The sequence below is a fragment of the Lepeophtheirus salmonis genome, chromosome 1 (genome assembly GCF_016086655.4).
Source record: "Lepeophtheirus salmonis chromosome 1, UVic_Lsal_1.4, whole genome shotgun sequence".
NCBI classification, from domain to species: Eukaryota; Metazoa; Arthropoda; class Copepoda; order Siphonostomatoida; family Caligidae; genus Lepeophtheirus; species Lepeophtheirus salmonis.
Window position 1 is genome coordinate 29963457 of NC_052131.2, and position 21506 is coordinate 29984962.

Below are 21506 nucleotides of genomic sequence, written 5' to 3' on the forward strand. Positions count from 1 at the left end.
GGCCAATCCCCTCAAGTCAACGATGGTCCAAGCCAGAAATCATAATGTTTCACACCAGACTATCCAAAGAACTATCAAAAAGTCGGTCGAAAGAGCCTTGTGAGGGTGGAGAGGCAACTTTTGATACCAGCAATGAAAGAAACCAATTTCCTCCGTTGCAAGGATCTTTTGAATGTGTCCTTTGAGTTCATTTGAACTCTTTTTTTACACTTATGGCCAGCCATGACAGCCCTAATGCCAAACCCCTCGACATGCACCCAAAATTTTTAATGTCCGTCATCCAAAAATAAGGGCCTCGAAACCACTCTCATTCAGCACTGGGACGTCATGACAGAGCCTTTTCACTCCCGCCTGGAAGCCATCATCGTTGTTAAGGGCGGCTACATTAATGATTCAAAGAGCTCAGATACACATCTATTTATAGTATTAATTTTATTGAAATTATATTACTAATTAATAAATTATATCTCGTTGAAGTTTTTCAAATTCAAATTGTTCAGATTTTAATGGGCCACACGGTATAATGGACATATTTAAAAAAAAAAACGAAAATCAACTTGGCGACCCTTTTAATTTGAAGAATGTTTTGGAGGAGATCAGTTGTGACAAGGGAGGAAAGGGAGAAGGAAATAAACATGAACATTGGCATGAATTACTCCGATGTCGATCCCCTTTTTTATTGGAATCCAACAATGACTTAAAATTATAACTCTGTAATAAATCCTCAGGGTTACACTCCGTCTTTTATGAGCAAACACGAACTTTCAAACATGTTTCGAATATAATTGAATCTATTTAGGAAACTACTCGTGAATTAAATAATAATGACAACTGCTATGAAAACAAAATTATATTACCAATTTAAAAAAAAGGCCAGCTAAAAAAGTTACACGATTTATATTAATAGAGTATATAAAACTAGAAACCTGTAAGTGAAGGCTCAAGCGTCCGCCGCTACAAATAAAAGTAATAGAACTTTTAGAAATTACTAAATTGACATAACATAAGCTCATAAGCCATTTGTCATATTTTTTATGAAAAAAATACTCATTTATTAGATTCAATGTATCCTTATACCTACCTAAAAAAGAAGCTTGTGATAGACTTGAAATTAAATAATTTCATAAAAAATGTGATTTATAAATTTCACAGGCCTGATTTTTGTATATAGGTATACATTCTATCAAAAAAGTACAAAGAACTGTTAAATAATACACAAACTTCACATTTAATCATTAAAATTGATTTTGAAGCCTTCAAAGTAATATCCTTTCGATGCAATATACATATAACTACGTTTGTACCAGTCCTCGAAACATTTTTTATAGGCACTTTTTGGCATGGCCTTTAGCTCCCTCCACTAATTTTGTTTTATGGATTCAATAGACTCAAAACGGGTTCCAAAGAGTGACCATTTAAGTTTGAGAAACAATAAAAAGTTACACAAAACTAAAGCAGGCGAATATGGTGGTTGTTCGATGGTATTTATTACGCGTTTGGCTTTGAATTCGCTCACAATCGTGGCTCTGCGCGATGGTGCGTTATTGCCGAGTAAAATCAACAAATCGTTCTTCCATAGTTATCTAACATCTCTCAAGAACTGACTCGTGAGAGATGTTAAGGCAATGTGATAACTCCTTACAGTATGTTGATTTTTCAACATAATTTCCTTTACTGCGCTGATGTTCAGTTCGTTGGTAGAGGACGAAGGTCGTCCAGAACGTAGAATGTCTTCGACGATCTCACAGCCCTCCTTGAACGCTTTGTACCACTCATATGCACGGGTTTTTGATAAAACTGATTCACAAAAAAAGTTTTTTCTAACATTTTCAACACTTCAGCAAATGAAATTTCGTTCGCAACACAAAATTTAAGGTAAACTCTTTGTTCAATACTTTCGTTGATTGTCAAAATTGTGGAGCACTAGTGGGATAGACTGACTCATCCAGCTGTTGTAAGCAAGTTGGTCTACAGATCGCACTCAAACTTGGCATCATAATGAAACTGCCAAACTATAACTTTTTTTTTAAATCCCTTCAGTGTGGCAGTTTAAATTAACAATTCCCAGTACTTTTTTGACAGAATTTATGTTTGACAATTTAAACCTAAAAAAGACTTCTTTTTTTTAAATATTTCAATTCACCCTTTGAACTTAAGTTGTCATTGTAATAGCTTCTCAGTTCTTTTACCTCATTTGTAGCGGGCGTACTTGAGCCTTCGCTTACAGGATTCTAGTATTATATGACTAGAGTTAGGATTTATGTAAGAGCATGAAGAGAAGGAGGGAGTGAGACATATGGTACACCTGAATTAAAACGCTAATTAATATCAGCTGCCTAATTTGATTGGTTTTTTTTGGGGGGGGGGCAGGAGAAATTGAATTACTGAATTAAAAAGTTGAACCTTTTGCTTCTAAATCAACATTAGCAAAGGGAACATATATATTGATTACATTTAAAATCATATATATTTTATTATTATACATTTTTAAAACAATTTATACCAAAAATAGACGATAATTCTTCTTTCAGAAAGAAAAGTTAGCACCACGACGGCCAATTAATAATAATAAAAAGCATACGCATCTACCGTTTTTCCTTTTCTAATTGCTAAACTTAGTTTTTCCCTTTTTTAATTGCTAAACTTAGTTTTTTTCTTTACACATATCCTTTCTTTACTTATAGGACATAACTAATACCTCGATAAGTATAAATATGATATATACTTGACTTTAATTCAAGTCAATTAGCAGTTTAAGTAAGTAGTCGACAGTACATACTGCCTGTTTAATAAAATAAACTACATTATACAGTAAACATTGGAATTCAATTAGATTTTGAAGAAAAAAAATGGCATGTCATTTTCCGTCTACAAAACTTTACTGTTGTGGATAGGAGAATTTTCTTCAGTTAGAGTAGTACAAATATTACAGTTACATTTAAATATGAGTCCAAAGGCGTCTGCAGGATTATATATACATATATATATATTTTTTTTTTTTGCCAAAAAATTTCAAAAATCTATTTACAAAAATTCAAATCTTTTGAAAAAAAACTTTCAATAACTAAATTTCAAAGCTTCATACAAAATATTAAATATTTTTGGGGAAAAAATCAAAAATACACAGCTCAGCTGTTTATCAAAAAATAAAACTTTTTCGAGAAAAATTTCAAAAATTAAATTAAATTTCAAATATTATTATTTTTTTATTTAATGTAAATGTTAAAATTTCTAGTAAAAAGTAAAATTCCTTAATTTAGGGGGCTACATCCCACTTCCTGCAGACGCCCTTGGAGCTCTTTCATGGAAAGTTTACACTTTATTTAGTTTTCTAATCAGATTTGAATAAAAAAATTTATGTCCAATAAACAATCATTAAAAATAAAATTTAAGATCTATAACTCAAGCAAGTTTTGTGAGTTCTGAGCTCCTTTTCATGATGAATTTGATAAAAAATCGTATAGAAAACACTTGCATTTTTTATTGTAGTTCGAAACTCACTCATCTGACGGATTCATGTCATACATCATTTGATAGCTATGCAGGGGTGTCCGCAGGGGTTGGGCAGGAGGGGCTGTACCCCCAAAAAAAAAAGAAGGAATATTTGCTTTTTACTAACCGGTACACAAAATGTCCGACTCCTGTATTTTGAATGTCACCGAATCCGACGCACATTTTTATTTTTTAATAATATGTTTTATAGCCAATATAAGCACTATTGAGTCATTTGCGTCTATATACTTTAAATATGTATTTCATTTATAGCTATAGGTATTTATTAGTTATATGTAGTAAATAATTGTGCTATGTTTAAAGTAAATATTTGGAATATAAGATATTTAACTAGATGAACAAAAAATGAAATGGATCAAGATCTAGCTATTGCTAATATATTCATATGTTTCGGAAAATAATTTATGTACTCAAAACCGAGGAACGACAATACATACAACATCTCACTCCAATGTTACACTTCTCTCTGATGACATTGACTATTCACACAAGTCTAATTAATGAACTAACAGGGATAGGGGCTATGCTCTATCCAACATAATAATTTAGACTTTTAGAAGTGTTTGGGAATTATGATTGTATAGACTATAAAGCACGTTTGAAATTTGTGAAGTGAACCTTTAAATGAGTTAACTATCATGTTTTATAAATAGTAAATATATATAAATAAATTTCGTTTCCATGAAGTATAATAACTTTTGTAGCCAGAGTTGGTACAAATTTTCCGACTCCACCAAAAATGGCACTGATCCCACTCCGCAGCCCTAGCTTGAAGAAAAGTTTGCAGGATACAAAAAAGATATCGACATGTTAAAGAGATAAAAAACCATATTTTTAATACATTTTAGGTTCACATATATAATAAATCAGTGCAATAGAAGTAGGCATAAGTTTAGATAGACTGTAAGGTTTAAGTCCTTTTCATATTCAATAGTTAACTATTAAACTTAATATTAATGAAAAAAGGGATTCATTCCATTGTTGAAAAAGTTTGTTGTATAGCACTCCAAAATGACAAATGTCACGTGAAAATGCACTTTAAGCGAACTTTCATTAGCTCCGTTGGCTAAAGGATACAACTTTTTCTTATCAGTGTTCTTTACGTTGATTAGTTGAATTCGAATTCGCTCTTGTTAAGGTGTTATATAATAGAACATTTTCACTGGCGTCATAAATTGTACTATAATTGAAGGAGACGCCATTTTATGGGCTCAAAGTGGATATTTTTAGTACATAAAGTGACAAATATTGAATAACCCCTGATAAATTTCCATCAAATGGCTTTATGAATAAAATAAGATTTGACACTTTGATAGAATACTACTTGATACCAATGATAAACAGTGATATTTGAATTAAGTCAAAGTAATGTGTACTGAAAATTCCTAAAAATGGCTAGATTTCTATTTTTTTTTTTTTTGGTTTAATTGATTAGGTACATGGAAGGTAGGGAGAGTTACAGAAAAATATATTATTCTTTCAATTATAAAAGCTAATTTGTATCTAAAAAAACGGAAAAAAAGATAACGTAATTATGTAAGAAGACATTTAAGGGCATATATATTATAATTCTAGGCATTACTTTCCTTAATATGAATGAAAAAAAGGGATTTGATTCTTATAAAACTTGGTTGTTTATGCCACTGAAATGTACATCAAAATTATGATGCCATATGAAAACGTTCCATAGATATAGACAGAACCAACAACCAAATGATATTAAACCTTTTTTTCGCTTTATTTTTGGGACGAAAGGTTATAAAAATTAAGAATTAGTGTAATTTTAACTTAAAAAATGATTAATTATATTTCTAAATAGCCAAGCACAATCATAACTTATAAATATATATGTGTATATATGATTCTTTTCTTTGTATATATAATGTCCGCATGTATGATGAGTTTTCATGAATTAAAAAAAAAATATTTGTCCAAACTAAATTGCAAAAAAAAAAAAAAAAAAAACCACACACATTAAATTCGACATCGCATTTCCATAATGTCATTATAGAGTATTGCGTCTAATTTTCTATAAACTCCTTTTACGGTATCGAGGAAATAAAGTGGATCTTGGATGACGTGGGGATTGTATCCTTCATTTTGTAAGCAACGTTTTTTTAATTTAAATGTTCCTGTTGAAAAAGATAAAATCGATTAGTTATATAAGTATGAGAATTGATAGTTGATTGATATTGATAAACATTTGTGTCAACATAAAAAAAGTTAGAAAAAAAATCAAGAAATTCTCAAAAATTTACTTTTTTACTTCATTAACAGTCCACCGTATTTTACATATTCATTATTCCAAGGCAATTATGGGCCCTTTATTATAAAATTACACGATATGCTGGGATAGAAATAACTTAAAAAATGTTATAGGGCTCCGTTGTGATACAAAGGTTGAAAACCACTGGTCCTAGAGTTTTTATTTAATTTATGAGACTTATTTATGGCGACTATATGGCCTTTCAAATGAAAATTATGAGATTATTTATTTTATCACAGTGATTTTTTACTACATTTTTGGCTCCTATGAAGGGGTTATCAGTATAATTTACTTATGAAAATGGACGATAATTATTATTTAAAGAATAAAAATCATCATTTTTACTAGCTTTACTGTTGATACGCAAACAGTTTCATTTTTCCTTATTTCATTTTATAAAATAGTATATGAAACTCTAGATATCAATCAACACACTGCAGCTAATTTTCTTTAGCTTAAAAGAAGATGATTTACCAGTGATATCTAGCGATTTGACCAGTCGCAAAAACAATGGCCTTGCGTAAGCAGGGAGCTGATTCTTGATGGCAGCTAAAAAGCCTCCAAGATCTAATTCATCTCCAACAATGGCAGCCATTCCTGCACGACCCTCCGCGCCAGGAACCTAATTTGAAGGGAAAAGAAGAATATAGTTTTAATTTAAATGATGACCCCTAAAAGTATTCCTCCCTACCTCGACGCCATAAACAATATTGTCTCTCTGTTGAAGAACGTTACTAAGCACGGCCTCTACCTCGATTGTGGAAACATTTTCCCCTCTCCATCTGAATGTATCACCAATGCGATCAATAAAATACATCCACCCACATTCATCCATATTTAACAGATCTCCAGACCGAAACCATGAGTCTCCTTGATATAAAACATTTCTCACTATTTTCTTTTCTGTGGCTTCTTTGTCGATGTATCCGTCAAAGGAACGCATGACGTGATTTTTAATGATTTTCCCTACAAATTCTCCAGTTTCTCCAGGCTTGCAAAGGACGCAGAGTCCCGTTCTGGGATCGCGAAGAACATTTCCATCTTCTCGTAAACGGACTAGGCGGACAGGATAAACTGAGGGAAAGAGTCGTGAAGCAAATCCTACGGCACCAGGTTTACAATCAATATTCACTATTTAAAAATGGGGACAATGTATAATTTATTACTCCAGATGAAGAACTTAAGTTAAAATATGTCCTTACTTAGATTAGCATTCCCTTCCGTAGACCCGTAAAATTCCGCAATGCGCGTAACACCAAAGCGTTCTGTGAATTGGTTCCATATGGTAGGTCGGAGACCATTTCCGAATAAGAGTTGGATGTTATGGCTTTTATCTTCTGGAGTTTCTGGACTAGACAGAAGATATCGGCATATCTCACCAATGTATTGAGCTCCCTTTATACATATAATAGGAATGAAATAAATTATATACATAGACTCGAAAGAAACTACTTACAGTACAGTTATATTTGATGCAATCCTTCCAAAAGTTCCTTACAGAAAACTTCCTTCGAATTGCGATTCGAACTCCAAAGACCATCATAATACCAATCCCTACCAATCCTCCAGCCGAATGATAGAGTGGAAGGGGATTGTACAGACACAGATCCTTAATATTTCCCATATTGTTCAAATAATAAGATCCCGCAGCAAAATAATAAAACCTAGATTGTTTGATGACAGCGGCTTTAGGTAGTCCAGTGGTCCCAGATGTGAAAACATACAGTAACTTGGAACGGAAATTGGAGGATTTATCGAGGATTGGTGGAGGAACTGATTCGGTAGAGAATTTTTTGATTTCTGTGTCGAAATATTTGGAAGTGAGATCACAATTCGGATTGTGGAGAAGTTTGTCGTCAGTAAATGACAATTGTTGTGCACTGTGCTGTTGGTCGTGATGATCACTAGTGCTGCCATGATGAACACTTATTTCCGAGTATTCTGGAGAGGTTGTTGTTGATCCTGACTCGTAGTATTTGATATTAGGCAGTAGGGATTTGATTTCATTTATGGCTGCAAAGGAAAACAGATGAGACGAATTAATTATCATTAATATTGAAAGAAGATACTTTTGAAAATTCTTTCAAATCAAAGTGAAGAGTCATCAAAACAATGGAATGACAAGGATTATCAGTATCATATAGCAATACTTTATTCAAATATACATATGTATTGCCTTTGGGGAGGAGAAGTAGAAGGTACGTACAATGTTAATGAATTGTTTGACTTAGTGAGTATAGGATTTCAAAGTCATTCTTATTGTTTGTCCTAGATCAAAAACGTCTTCCTGTATATATACATGTTCATTCCCTTTGAAGAAAACGAGTCATCGTGAACTCTTCATTTATTAAACAGTTGAAAATCAAACAATACAAACACTGTACAATTATATGTCCCCTATTTTTTCCCCCTTCTTTTTAAGGCCAATAAAAGCAAAATACTAGATAACGAACATTTGACCTACATTTCCCCCCTCCTTATTTTTGTCTTTTTGAGTATATTAAGAAATAATAAAATTCGAATCATACTTTAAAAAACACTAAGTGACAAAATAAATACATCGATCCTCCTTACGCTTAGAGAGCTCAACACCATAAATAACGGCGGATGCTGAAGCAACATCAATACTGTGTCTCAAAGGATTCCCCACAATATGAGTGTTGATGAGAGCTGGCACTATCCCTGCCTTGGCACAACCAAGCCAAATACCAACATACTCTGGACGGTTTTCCATATAGAGTGCAATACAATCTCCAGGGATGAATCCTTGAGAAATGAGATAGCGGGCTACACGATTGGAATATGACTCTAAATCCAAAAATGTCCAAACTACATCCTCGAAGAAAATAGCCGGGGAGTCTCCATGTTTTTTAACAGTTCTTGAGAAAACTACAGGAACGGAGACATCTTTGAGCTCGTAGTATTTCATTAGTAAGAGCAGGCTAATGTAGCGATAGGCCCCTCTGAAAATGGAATATAATTAAATATATTCGATATTATCAATATACGATTACTAATACTACTTGCCTGAGGTCTCGTAACAGTGTATGCCTTATGAGCCATAGGGTCTCATGACCACCAGTCAGGTAATAGAAAATAAATGCAATCATACATAGTGCGGTATTGGGTAGGAAAGATGTGACCCATACTGCCAATAAAGCTGAGCATATTCCTAACCGATATAATATCATTGCGATTTAAATAAAACAAGGATCCTCGGTAGGAATTGAGGAGGTCTCTATTGGGAGAAAGGAAGGAGAGATAAGTAGAGGCACACAACTATTTTTTGGTTGTAGATTATGTACGGTGGTGGACCTAACGAGAGAGAGAGGAAGGAGTGATTTGGAGATGTTGATGAATAAAAAAATGTCTGTAATGAGAAAGAAAAAGATTGAAACATTAATCGTTAATATTCATAGTAAAAATGTGTCGGGTTATTTGAATATAACAAATATTAGTATATACATATATAACGTTCCTTGGTCGTTTCTTGCGTTTACAAAAACAAATTACGTATGGCTTGTCATCAAAAAAGTACAAACAAGTACTACAAATTGGATATGTTATATGCATACATTAATGTAAAAGCTGTCACTACTCTCCCCCTATAAAATTTGCAGTAATCAAATCGATAAAACGTAGATAAAACCCCTATACTTATCTTCCTAAACGACAAAAATTTACATTATTGAAAAATAAACAGTATACAAATACAATTCATATATGTAAACTCTGCACAAGTGAATGGGGGAAGTTAGTAGAACCTAATCGGTAGACTGCGACTCACAAGCATGAGATTAAGCATTTTCAAATACAGAATTTACAGTACTGTAAATTAAATTGAATTATGTCATTTTTGACTTAACATATAATGATTAAAGCATTCAAAACCTTCTATTAGATAACCCGTAGGATCCCGGAGAGTTATTCCCCTCGTCAATGAGTAATTTTAATTCGTCAAAAGGAAATACGAACAACAATCAATTGTTGTTAATAATTAAATAAAACATTCAAATTGTTCTTTGATCCCAGCATGCTATAAGTTTTTGAGAGTATTAACATATTTCACAAGCTGAGTTAGGAACGAAAATTCATGGTCAAAGATCGTGTGTCAGAAGTTTTTATATGAAGGTATGTAGGGACAGATGTCAGGCTAAAATGACTGAGTACTAAAGTTTAAGAGGGAGTTGTCTACGACAAAGAAATGAACACTGTTTGTCATATATATTTAACAAATATGTAAATACATTAGGAAGGCATAAATTGACCAAAGTTTAATCGATCATAACTTTAAAAACGGAGAGAAAAGACATGATTCATAGATCGAATAGAGGGTGTGCCCTGTAATTAATATCTTTTTATTAAAAAAACCTCAGTGGATTAAAGCCAGAATCATTAATAGTAATTGAGGCAAATAAAAAGAATCACTTTAAGAGCAAAGACCTAAGATACAAAGAACCCAATTCTATATAAAAAAATAAAAATTGCTATCTTCTTTCAGAAGTTTAATAATAAAATTTTGCCTGACACCACACGTGTGTAACTAAAGGATGTGCATTCTACCATTATTATTTTTTTACAGGCCTTAAAAAGTATTCAGTTCAATTCCTCTTTTTAAAATTACAACAGAAGAAATCCTAACCTCCATATAGCAACAACAACTCACTTCTAAATACTTAAACAACACACTTTCACGAACCAATGAAACAATAAGTCATATAACAAACAAAATAATAATTTTTGCAATTGTCTTTTTTTTGTCGTTCTTGTCGCGTCTCCCCCCTTTTATGACAAAGGAATATACAAATGTAGGCCTATATGCATTGCAAAGTATCAAAATATGGAGAAAAAATATTAATCGTATGCAGTATTAAGAAATGACAAGAGTTAATACACATTCCGTCTTAGTAACAGGGTTCTTTAAGAGGAAATAGGTATATTTTCTAATTGGAGTATGAAGTTGAAATACAGAAGGGAGCTTAGACTACTAGGAGAATATACTTTATGGTTACATAATCGTTACATCACGAAGGTAAATAAAAAATGTAGGGATGAATCGTTATTATATTATAAATATTAAATACATAGAGATATAACATGGAAGAGGGATTGTTATTAATTTTTTTTTAATACCTTTTGTCCATTGACTATTAAGATATTAAACCTAAAAAGACAATGGAGCATATTTGTTCCATTTCAAACAAATGTGGATTTAGGCAGAATAGACTCGTTGAACTAAAATTTTACAGCTGGAATAGTAGCGTACTATTCCATATATTATCGCTCACACAATAATTTAAAAAAACGGCCTACATAGCCTAGCCTCTTGCACCATTGTTTACATTGCAAGGAATATTGGTAGAGCTCAGGTACATCTTACTCCACCAATATATATATTTACCTCACTTTTAGGTAAGCATATGGATAAGAAAAAATTATAATAGATATGTAATAGCATTTGACTTTTTTAGCTAGTCTGAGCTACTAATTGGTAAGAATATATGTTATTTGAAGGGCATATTTTTATCATAAATTTTCCCCCAGTTTTACAATTAACTTTTTAGCATATTAATGCAAAAAAACATTTAAAAAATCATTTGGTCTTTACAGGGTTAAAGAGTCCAAAATGCAACATTTTAATGGAAAAACATAAAAAATAAATTATTAATTCTTACGTTTAATTAGGGTGAGAAAGCTTTTAAGGATACCGTCCTTGTATCATTACTTAGGATAAAAATTGACATTTCTTAAAGCTACATAGCAAGGGTTCAGAGCTAACTAATAAGTTCTTCATTACGAAATACATAATAAAATATCGGATATTAAATTGTCAAACTCAACAAATACGTGCTTTTCTTATCAAAAATCAAATCAAAATAAGTAAAACTAATTAAACTAAAGTAAATCATTTCGTTTTTATAACTTAAGAAATAATATGAACGATTCTCCCAGATGAGAGTGGCAAACTCCAGGCTACATGACTACATTACACATGTGACAAACGACTCTAAATCAATCTAACATCCTGCATTAGTGACTTTGATCGCTAAAAATGGGTAAATATCCCTGAGCGCTCAATTAATGAATGATTTCATGATTTGTCAGAGGATTTCTGTGATATTGGTGGATCTCGAAGGGGCTCGCGTGATGTGGGAGGTTTATTAGAGAATGTACTAATATACAAAATGAATTAGATAAATATTCCGGGATAGTGTTGGAGGGAGGGTGAGTAATAACTAATAGGAGCAAAGTAATGGGAAAGGAGAGCCGAGCACTCATCCAGAAGTGAAGCTAAGGGAGAAGAAAAAGAAGAGAAAAGAAGAGGAGAAAAAGAAGACAAGAGGAGGAAGGGAAATAAGAGAAGAGATTTCCTCTTATTAACCAATTAAGGGGCAAGTCCAAATATGAAACAACGACATTTACCTTAGGCTATGCATGAAAATACTCTGGTTCTTCATTGATGAAAGAGTTTGTGAATTATTTTATTGAAATATATATGTATTTAGTCTATAGTAATAGGCATAGGACTTATATAGAACTCAAATGTGACACAGTCCACTATTATGATGAATAAAGGTTTCTTTCAAAAATATATAGTAATTTGAGCAGCACAAGGGAGAACTCACGGACTTTTTTGGCCACCGCGCGAACGCGACTAAATCAAAAATAAATTTTCGCGAGAGCATACCCATACAGCGCTCTCTTTACGCGCTCTCCTTTTTTATTTTCTACACCTCCGAGCTTCCTTAATAAATTTACAAACCTATTTGCTTTTATTATTTACATAAGATATCCTTAAAAAAAGCGCCTCTTTTTTTACACCATAAGAACTGGAATTGGCGCTGTTGTTCCTATTCCTATTGAAAATGGTATCCCAAAAGACATACAACAATATAATTAACTCTTTAGATTAATTCAATAATATATAATTTATACAAAAGAGGTCTCATATTTCTGCGCAGGCGCAGATAGGCTCAGTTATTGCCTCTTTTGTAATAATAATAATATTTACCCGGTTCATAAATCCTAATTTTCTCCTTTTTTCCTTTTTTTTGTGTTTGTTGCCTGCAGATGCTCAGTTGTAGACAAAATAATATTATAAAAATCAAAAAAGGGAGAAAACCGGTTTTTTTTTTTTACGATAAGATATTTTGCTCTTTTTTTACATTAGGAAAAATATTTTATGTTCTATGAAAAATAATTACTTTAAGGCTGATGGAATAGAATTACTTACTATTATTATATAACAATATCCATGGATTACTTAACATCTGGATAGACACAAGCTACGCAACCTCATTATTAGAACTTTTAAAATAGATAATAAATAATTCTTCTATTAAATAACAATTCTATAAGAGAAGAATTAATTCTTGTTAAAAAGTGATGAATCATGAACGCAGAGATAGGGACTTATCCTATCGTCCATTGAAACTCCTCATTTGTAATTTAAGTAATCAATCATGGAGTTGTGGATCGTCTGGTGAAAATTTCAGTCTTTGGGGGTGAAACTTGAAAGAGTTCTCCAAAAGCAATGATCAAATATGATTGAATTCTGTCGAAGAAAGAGCTAATTTTTTAAACAAGAATTTATTTTATTCCTTTTAGATCTAACTTATAATTGCAGATCGCTTTTATTAGTGAATATGGAGTAAGGAACTTTTATTGAACCACATCGAAAGAAAACATTTTTTTAAGGAATATCCATAACATAGTAATGAAATTGTCAGTTCCTTCGTGGTTCATCATAATCCTCTTTTATTGGAGAAGAGCGTCTCTTGATGAACCTGTTTTCATATATAGATGATTTCACACTATGTAATTCATTTCTTACATTTTGTATTTGGATTTGATTCCCCATTTCTAATCATTAAAAGTGTTGAAAATAGGATTTCTGATTTGATTTCCTAGATGATTATGTTTGTGGTTCATTTTTGAAGAGTTTATTATCGAGGATACCTCATCCTGCCTTGTATATATATATATATTTACAGACGATATCTGCTTGAATATGTACCTTTCCCCTCAGTAATTTTAAACTTATACTATGGATAAAGAACCCAAGTGTGAATTATTAAACATGTTAAGCATGAATTTGTCCATATTTTGCCTATTTTAATGATATTAAGTAATCCATGCATTATAGGATCATATTTCTACTTTTTTTATAATACTTAATATCATTGTCTATTATATATATATATATTTATATATCTCTAATTACACCTCTATTATCATAGATAATGAACAAATATATATTGTATCAAAAATAAAGTGCTTAATAGCTCTTAACATAACATAACAAGGATTGATATTTAGCCTTTGGAGTTTGAAATTATAGCAACAATTTATTTCCTCCAGATGTGCAAAAAAAAAATAGCTATTAGAATACATCAAATGACGCATTCCAATAGATACCGCTGCCGTTTTAAAATTCAATATCTATATAGAGAAGAAGACGTGGTTGAGTGACGTCATCACCACTCCAAAACAACACCGTGTGGTTTTTAGACGTAGTATTACTACCTATTAATAAATTTCGTACTAACCAAATATCAACGGTAAATACTTGAATGAATAGTGTCTAGGAGTAGCTGATTAGTTCAAGTTCAATCAAGGATAAAAAAGATATTTACTGTATTATGTATTTTATTTTATTAAAGAGGCAGTTAGCACTGCATACTACTTAGGCTGCTAATTGACTTCAACTGAAGTCAAGTATGCGTCATATTTATTCTATTATTTAACGACGCAATAGTTATGTCTGGAGATAGGACGGGTCGTGTACCCGGGTACGGTCTAAGTAAACTTATATTAGGCGAAAAGATCCGATACCCTGGCGTGGGGAACTCTAACTTTTTTTTTAAAGATTCAAGGGATTATTCCTAAATATTGAATAATAATTCATAGTTCGAAAGAATTGCCTAAGAGGTTAAAAGAAGCTAATTCAACCTATCACCGTTCAGAACATTGATTTGAAGAAAATAAGTAGAAACAAAAAAACGCAGTTAATATTTTTGTGCTAGCGAGGTAATGCGGTGGCTGTGGTTATTCTACACGGCATTACCTCATTTACACAAAAAGTTACAATGCATTTGGTTGTCAGAAGTCAGTGTTTTTTCTTCTTTAGCTAAAATCAGTGTTTTTATTCATATTGATTGGTTGGATTCGAATTAGTTCTTATTAAGCTTTGAGCAATTATCGCATATTATTGAATAATTTGCTAGCTATTATTGTTGAGACTCGGTCCAGCACGGATTTTTTTTTTTCGGTTTGGTTTTAAGTGATTTTTTCTAGACCGTTTTGGACCGAATTTTGGGTCCAGACCGCAGTCTCAGACGATGGACCGATTTTTTTCGTTCTCATATATTATTAGATACCTTTTTTTTTCTAGATCAACTGTGATTAATTTTTTCAAAAAAATCTCAAAAGTACACGATATGTTCTAGAGCAAATACTGTCTAGATATAAGATACGGTGGGATCAAAATTAATACGAGCCATCTTTTTTTTAAACTTCGTACAACCTCATTGTACTTGAAAAAACATATGACGTCATGTTATAAACAATTTATCTATAAAATCACTCTTGACCGATTTTACTGGGACCAAACTAGACCGAATTTTTATTTTGGACCGATCTAGACCTAATTTTTATATGAGACCGATCCAGACCGAGCTTTTTGTGGGATCAAACTAATTTGGTTCAACAAAAAATATAGCGGTCTCAGACCGGTCTAGGATTTCCAAACAGAAACCCAAAACTAATAACTACCAACAGATTTTGGACCTTTTTTTTATTTCTTTTTGGGGAAGTTTACAAAATATACTGTATTTAAGGACAGGTTTAATGTTATTTTAACTTATAATTATCCTCTAATCGTACTAACACTAGACTTAACATATTTTATAAAATATTATGACTTTCACTCCTTTTGGGAAAAATTTCTATATTTGTATCTAATAAATAAATAAAATTTGGATTCTAGTTAAATTACACAACAGCTTTTGAGGATTCTGATTTTTTTTTAGGGTAAATCCCCCTGCAAAAACCTTTCTTCATTAGGGTATCTTTTTGGTGGGAAAACTATGTATATGATGCAATCAGAGTTATGATTACATTATTGGATATGTGAAGGAGTGAGACTCTGATAGGAGAGAGGAACGGTACATTTGTTTCAAAATTGAGAGTTGTGTAATCCCCCTTGAAACTTGCAACGAAGGAAGTGTACTTTTGCGTCAACATTGTGAAATCCAGATTTTCTGTTTATGCAAAAAGTTGGCTGTATAATCCATTGGTGGTGATCATGGGATCTCTCCATCTAACAAAATTCCTGAAGATCTTTGCAATTTTAAATTTGCTCCAACTTCCAACGTGACCGTTGAACGGTCTTTTAGTTTGTTTAAAACTACCAATACTGATTGAAAGCAAAATTTAACAAATATTTCTAAAATTTTGATTTGTTGATATAATGTAGCAAAATTTATCAATAAGTTATGATAAATATAAAGCACAATTAATTACTTTTAAAACTGTAGCTTTCTTTAGATACAAATTGCTCAATCGTTATATTTTGAGCGCTCATTTTTCAAAATATTAGAACATTTTGGACAAAAAAATTGATTACAAATTCTAAGTCTACCAATTACATTGGATTATTCATTATTTCAGAATTGGTAATCATTAAAAAAAGTAACAGGTAATCAGGGGCGTTCGCAGCAATAAATTTTAGGGGGATGGGTATAAAAAATTTGAACAAACAAACTTTTTTGACAAATATTAAATTTTATAGAAATCCATTTCAAAAATCGACAGGAATTCAAAAAAAATTTAAATATTAAATTTTTTTGGTAAAATATTTCAAAATATTTTTTGAAAAAAATATCAAAAATAAAATTTCAAATATTAAATTTTTGATTAAAAATAATTTACAAAAATAAAATTTCAAATATATTTAGTGAAAAAAAATTTGAAAATAGATAGTTGTTCACAAAACGATAATGTTTAGGAATGCAATTTCACAAATTCAATTTTTTATTAAATATAATTTTAAAAGTTATAATTTTTATATAATATATAATTTGAAAATTATATTTTTATTAAAAATAATTTTAAAAGTTAAATTTCAAATATTAAATTTTTTATTAAAATTAATTTTTCATCAACTACAAATATTAAATTTTTGTAAAAAAGTTTAAAAATCCACAGCTATTCATATGAAAATATTCAATTTTCTAGTAAAAAGCATTTAACCTACCCCCTACGGACGTCCCTGGTATTCTGAAAGCCTTCTGATTAAGTTATGAACTTTAGTCAAGTGTTATAAAATTCGAAATAAGTAACCATCTAATTTTGATTTAAGATCTGGATTTGAAAGTTCGTGCATTCGAAATTTACTCAATTGTTTACGTATAAAGATCTAAGCCGACCCAGATCCGAGAAAATAAAGATCTGTTCTATCTTTAGACCTATGTCTTATAAGTTATAGACAGTCTATGGATGTATCGAATGTACTAAATATTTTACATTATAAATTATTATCTGTCATTTGTTTAATTCCTGAATAATGGACTAATGGAGAGTCAAAAGCGGGAAATTCATCGGTGTCCGCAAGGAGGGGGCTCTAATATTACATGGGGGAAATATTGACTTTATAAAGAGCAGTGGCAGAGTGACATGATGTTAAAAAGAGACTGTAATATATTTTTATTTTTCAAAAATTTAATTTTTTGAAATAAAAAAAAAAAAAAAATTATATTTGAAATTTAAGTCTTCAAACTTATTTCTGAAAATTTTAATTTTTTGGGAATACATGTGGATTTTTTGAAATTTAATTGTCCAAATTTTTTTCTAAAAATGTTTATTTTTCGGGAATAGATGTGGATTTGTTGAAAATTTTCTCCAAAAATTTAATGATTGATTTCTTTTAAAAATTCAATATTTTAAATTTAATTTAATTTTTCAAATCTTTTCCTGAAAATTTTCATTTTTTGAAAATAGCCCGTGATTTTTGAAATTTTTCTCTGAAAAATTTAATATTTGATTTTTTTTTCAAAAAATTTGAAATTTAATTGTTTTTTTCTAAAAATGTTTATTTTTGGGAATAGATGTGGATTTGTTGAAAATTTTCTCCAAAAAATTTAATGATTGATTTCTTTTAAAAATTCAATATTTTAAATTTAATTTAATTTTTCAAATCTTTTCCTGGAAATTTTCATTTTTGAAAATAGACAGAATTTTGAAATTTTTCTCTGAAAAATTTAATATTTGATTTTTTTTTTTCAAAAAATTTGAAATTTAATTGTCACAATTTTTTTCTAAAAATGTTTATTTTTTGGGAATAGATGTGGATTTTTTTTAAATTTTCTGCGAAAATTTTATGATTTTTTTTTTTCATTTAATATTTGAAATTTAATTTAATTTTTCAAATCTTTATCCGAAAATTTTAATTTTTGAAAATATGTAAGTATTTTTGAAATTTTTCTCCGAAAAATTTAATAATTGAATTTTTTTCACAAAAATTTTATATTTTATTTTTTGTTCCAAATTTTTAATTTTTTAATTATTAATTTCCAAAATATTTAATATTTGTGAACAACCGTGCTGAAATTATATAACACAAATATACAAATGTATATTTAAAAAAATAAACTTTTTTCTTTGTTGAAGGAATTTGGGATCTTTCATTTGTTTTAAACGGTGTTACAAATGGTTCACGCAGGATTTTTTTTTTTTTTTTTTTTTTGGGGGTGGGGGGTTATGCTTCAATTTCTCCAATAATTAATTTAAAACGTTGAAATTTTTTATAAGGACGTAATAAGTCTTGTTAATCTCTGAGGAATTTCCAAAGGTTAAGAAATAATAATAATTATTATCTTTTTTCTGTTTGCTTTATTTATCAACATCATATTTTTTGAACTTTTTTATATTTCTTTTTTCTGTATGACCTGTTTTAGAAAAGCTTAATCCTTTTTTAATGGCATTTTTTAAATAAATATATCTTCATTTCCTCCATAAAGTTATAAAATTGATATATTCCTCGTTGGGAGGGCATAGACGATGTGTGTTAACTTCATATACCGTACACCGTCTCTGTGTTGTTTATTCGAATTCAACCAATCAACTTTTAGAACACTGATAAGTGTGGGGGGGGGGCATAAAAAGGTACAGCTGACAACAAAAATGACTAAAAGTATTTATGTAAGTGAGGCAGTCCCGTCTTAATGGTTAGGTAATTCTACACTCTTAGGAATAATTTTATCTTGGGTTTAGGATTTTTTTTTATTCATACTAAATTTAATAATTTCAAATACTAAATTTTTTGGAAAAAAAAAAATACAAAATCCACTTTATTTCACAAAAAATTCAATTTTTTCGAAACAAAATTCAAAAATCCACTTCTGATAACAAAAAATTGCAAATATTAAATTTTTTGGAAAAAAACAAATTATTGCTAATCAAAACAAGGTTTCAAAGAGTTATTCACAAAATTATTAAATTGATGAACAAAAAAAAATATCAAGAATCCACCGCCATACACAAAAAATTAGATTTGTTGAATGAAATTTCAAATATTGAACTTTTTGGAAAAATAATTCCAAAATCCATAGCTTTTCACAAATAATTATATTTTTTGGAAATAAATATCAAAAATTCACAGCTGTTGAATTACAATTTTTGTTTTTTGTGGGTAAGGGGTTCCCACCCTGCGGATGCCCCTGTTAATCTACTAATATTACTTATTAACGAATGAAATAACCTCTTTGACATCAAAAGTAATCAAGTGTTTTAGTTTAGAGAGAGTTTATTTTTTAAATCAGACACCTTCAACAATAAGAAACGTTGTATTACTTTAAATATATTGTACAAGTCGTAACTTGTTGGTATTATAATTTCTTATTTCATAATAACCCTAGCCCTTTGTAGTATTACCATTAGTCAAAGTGAGTCAGAACGGACTTGGTCGACGTTCCGTTAAAACATTCGGGAATGGAACGTCATTATTTTAAGAACATCATTAGACGTTAGCAAATAACCTATCACAAAGCCATACACAGTGTAATATTTTGGGATATCTCCGATGAGTTTCTAGATCTATCTGACGTGTACACTAGGGTTGATCTCGTTTTTCTAGGATTTCTTGGAGTTTTACATTTACGGGAAATCTCACATTTAATTATTTCATTATATACTTTTTTCCCGCGGGCCGGGTTATATATTTCTCAATTATACAATTACCAGCTTCAAATAAAAAAATAGCTATAACATAATTTATTATTTGAGTATTATGTGGGTCCAAACAATGCTTAACAATGAGGCTAAATAGAAATACAACAAAAGGCCTAAAATGCAAATAAATCAGGTAAATTAGGATTTATTCAAGTAAAAATCAAATATATAATTAAAATATATCACTCAAGCAGGCCTTGTTTCCATTGAATTATCATCCTCATTGTTTGTTTTCTCCATTGTCCTGGTCATGGTGGTTCGAGTACTTCTCCAAGAAGTCTTTGAACTACCTGTTGTTGATCTTGGCGAGGGGAATATTAGCAGAGACCAAGGTCTTCACTTGGTCATTATTCAAGACGCCATCGCTGTTACCATTGGAGGGGATGACGTTGAGCATCTTCTCTGTATCTTTGTCTCCCTTGTTGTTTAAATCTATATTATTTCTGTCCCTGGTACATTTTCTATTCTATTCTAGGACACAATTTATGCTAGGTTTAGTACTAAAATTCCAAAGCTTCTATAGCAAATACTTTGTTTCATGTACATAGGTACAAATCTTGATGGCACTGAGCTCCTTAATGAACACATAAGGGTGTTCAATTTAAAAAGATGATCTTTCACTTCGAATGATTGTAAATGTATGAATATTGAGAACAAATTATACTGGGTGCATGTTCATATTTATAGAGAAAAAACGAATGGTAAAAATCTAAATAGGTTTGATGAAAAGATGGATATAATTTTTTTTGAATTCCCGAGTACTTTTCCCTTTATAATGGCAGTAATGGATTCATCCTTTCTTCTTCTCTTCCTCCTCCAATACTCGTTCTCAATCCTCTCTTTAGTCTAATAACTGAATATTTCCCCGGATCCTACTCAAAGACAGTTTCCTGGATAAAAGGAACCCCTACACCCCCCCCTGCAAACGCCTATGACGTCACAGTGTGCTTGAAATAAACATTTTATTTATAAGAACTCTCAATATCATAATCTTTACACCTCAACAGTTCTTTTTTCAAAATGAAAGCGTTATACAGTTTAACATATTAGTTTTCTTGTTTCTAGGAGAGAAAATATCACGAAAAGATACATTTGTAAACAAGGGCGTTACCTCACAAAAATTATTAAGAGTAAAGTACTTTGACAATGTTTAATACAGATATTCAGTTATTTGAGGCATTTATCAAAGTTCCGAATTAGTTATAATATACATAGATTCTTATAATTAATTCAACAAGGTGAATTTCATTTATAACGGACATATTCTACCTTATGTATGAGGTTGTCAGCTTTGGATTTTAAACTCTGGTAACAAAGTTGAATGGAGTTATGTTTTTGGGCCTCTGTTTTATTAATCAGTTGGTAACCAGGTTTAAGGCAAAAGTTACCCTTCTATTTTGATCTAACTTTCTACGAAGACTATATATGGTCAAAGTAAAGGGCCAATAAGTTTTGAGAGGTCAAAAGTTAAGGTAGCACAAATATTAGTAAAAATACA

At 30.7% G+C, this 21506-nt stretch overlaps 1 protein-coding gene across 4 annotated transcripts; it reads right to left on the reverse strand.

The window, feature by feature from the left end:
* Nucleotides 1-5294: 5294 nt before the first annotated feature.
* LOC121128370 (long-chain fatty acid transport protein 4) lies at nt 5295-12454 on the reverse strand. Of its 4 annotated transcripts, XM_040723959.2 has the most exons (9): nt 11455-11946; nt 10913-11184; nt 8807-9149; nt 8354-8742; nt 7236-7792; nt 6982-7174; nt 6471-6910; nt 6254-6401; nt 5295-5645 (listed from the first exon to the last, which is right to left on the reverse strand). In XM_040723959.2, exons 3-9 carry the CDS (start codon nt 8968-8970, stop codon nt 5488-5490), a joined length of 2049 nt encoding a protein of 682 aa, XP_040579893.1. In that variant the 5' UTR covers nt 8971-9149; nt 10913-11184; nt 11455-11946; the 3' UTR covers nt 5295-5487. The 4 variants fall into 4 exon arrangements, with proteins under 4 accessions (XP_040579893.1, XP_040579887.1, XP_071746798.1 ...); XM_040723953.2 differs by lacking the exons at nt 10913-11184; nt 11455-11946 and adding an exon at nt 12203-12454; XM_071890697.1 differs by lacking the exons at nt 10913-11184; nt 11455-11946 and adding an exon at nt 12406-12431.
* Between the last annotated feature and the right edge of the window lie 9052 nt (nt 12455-21506).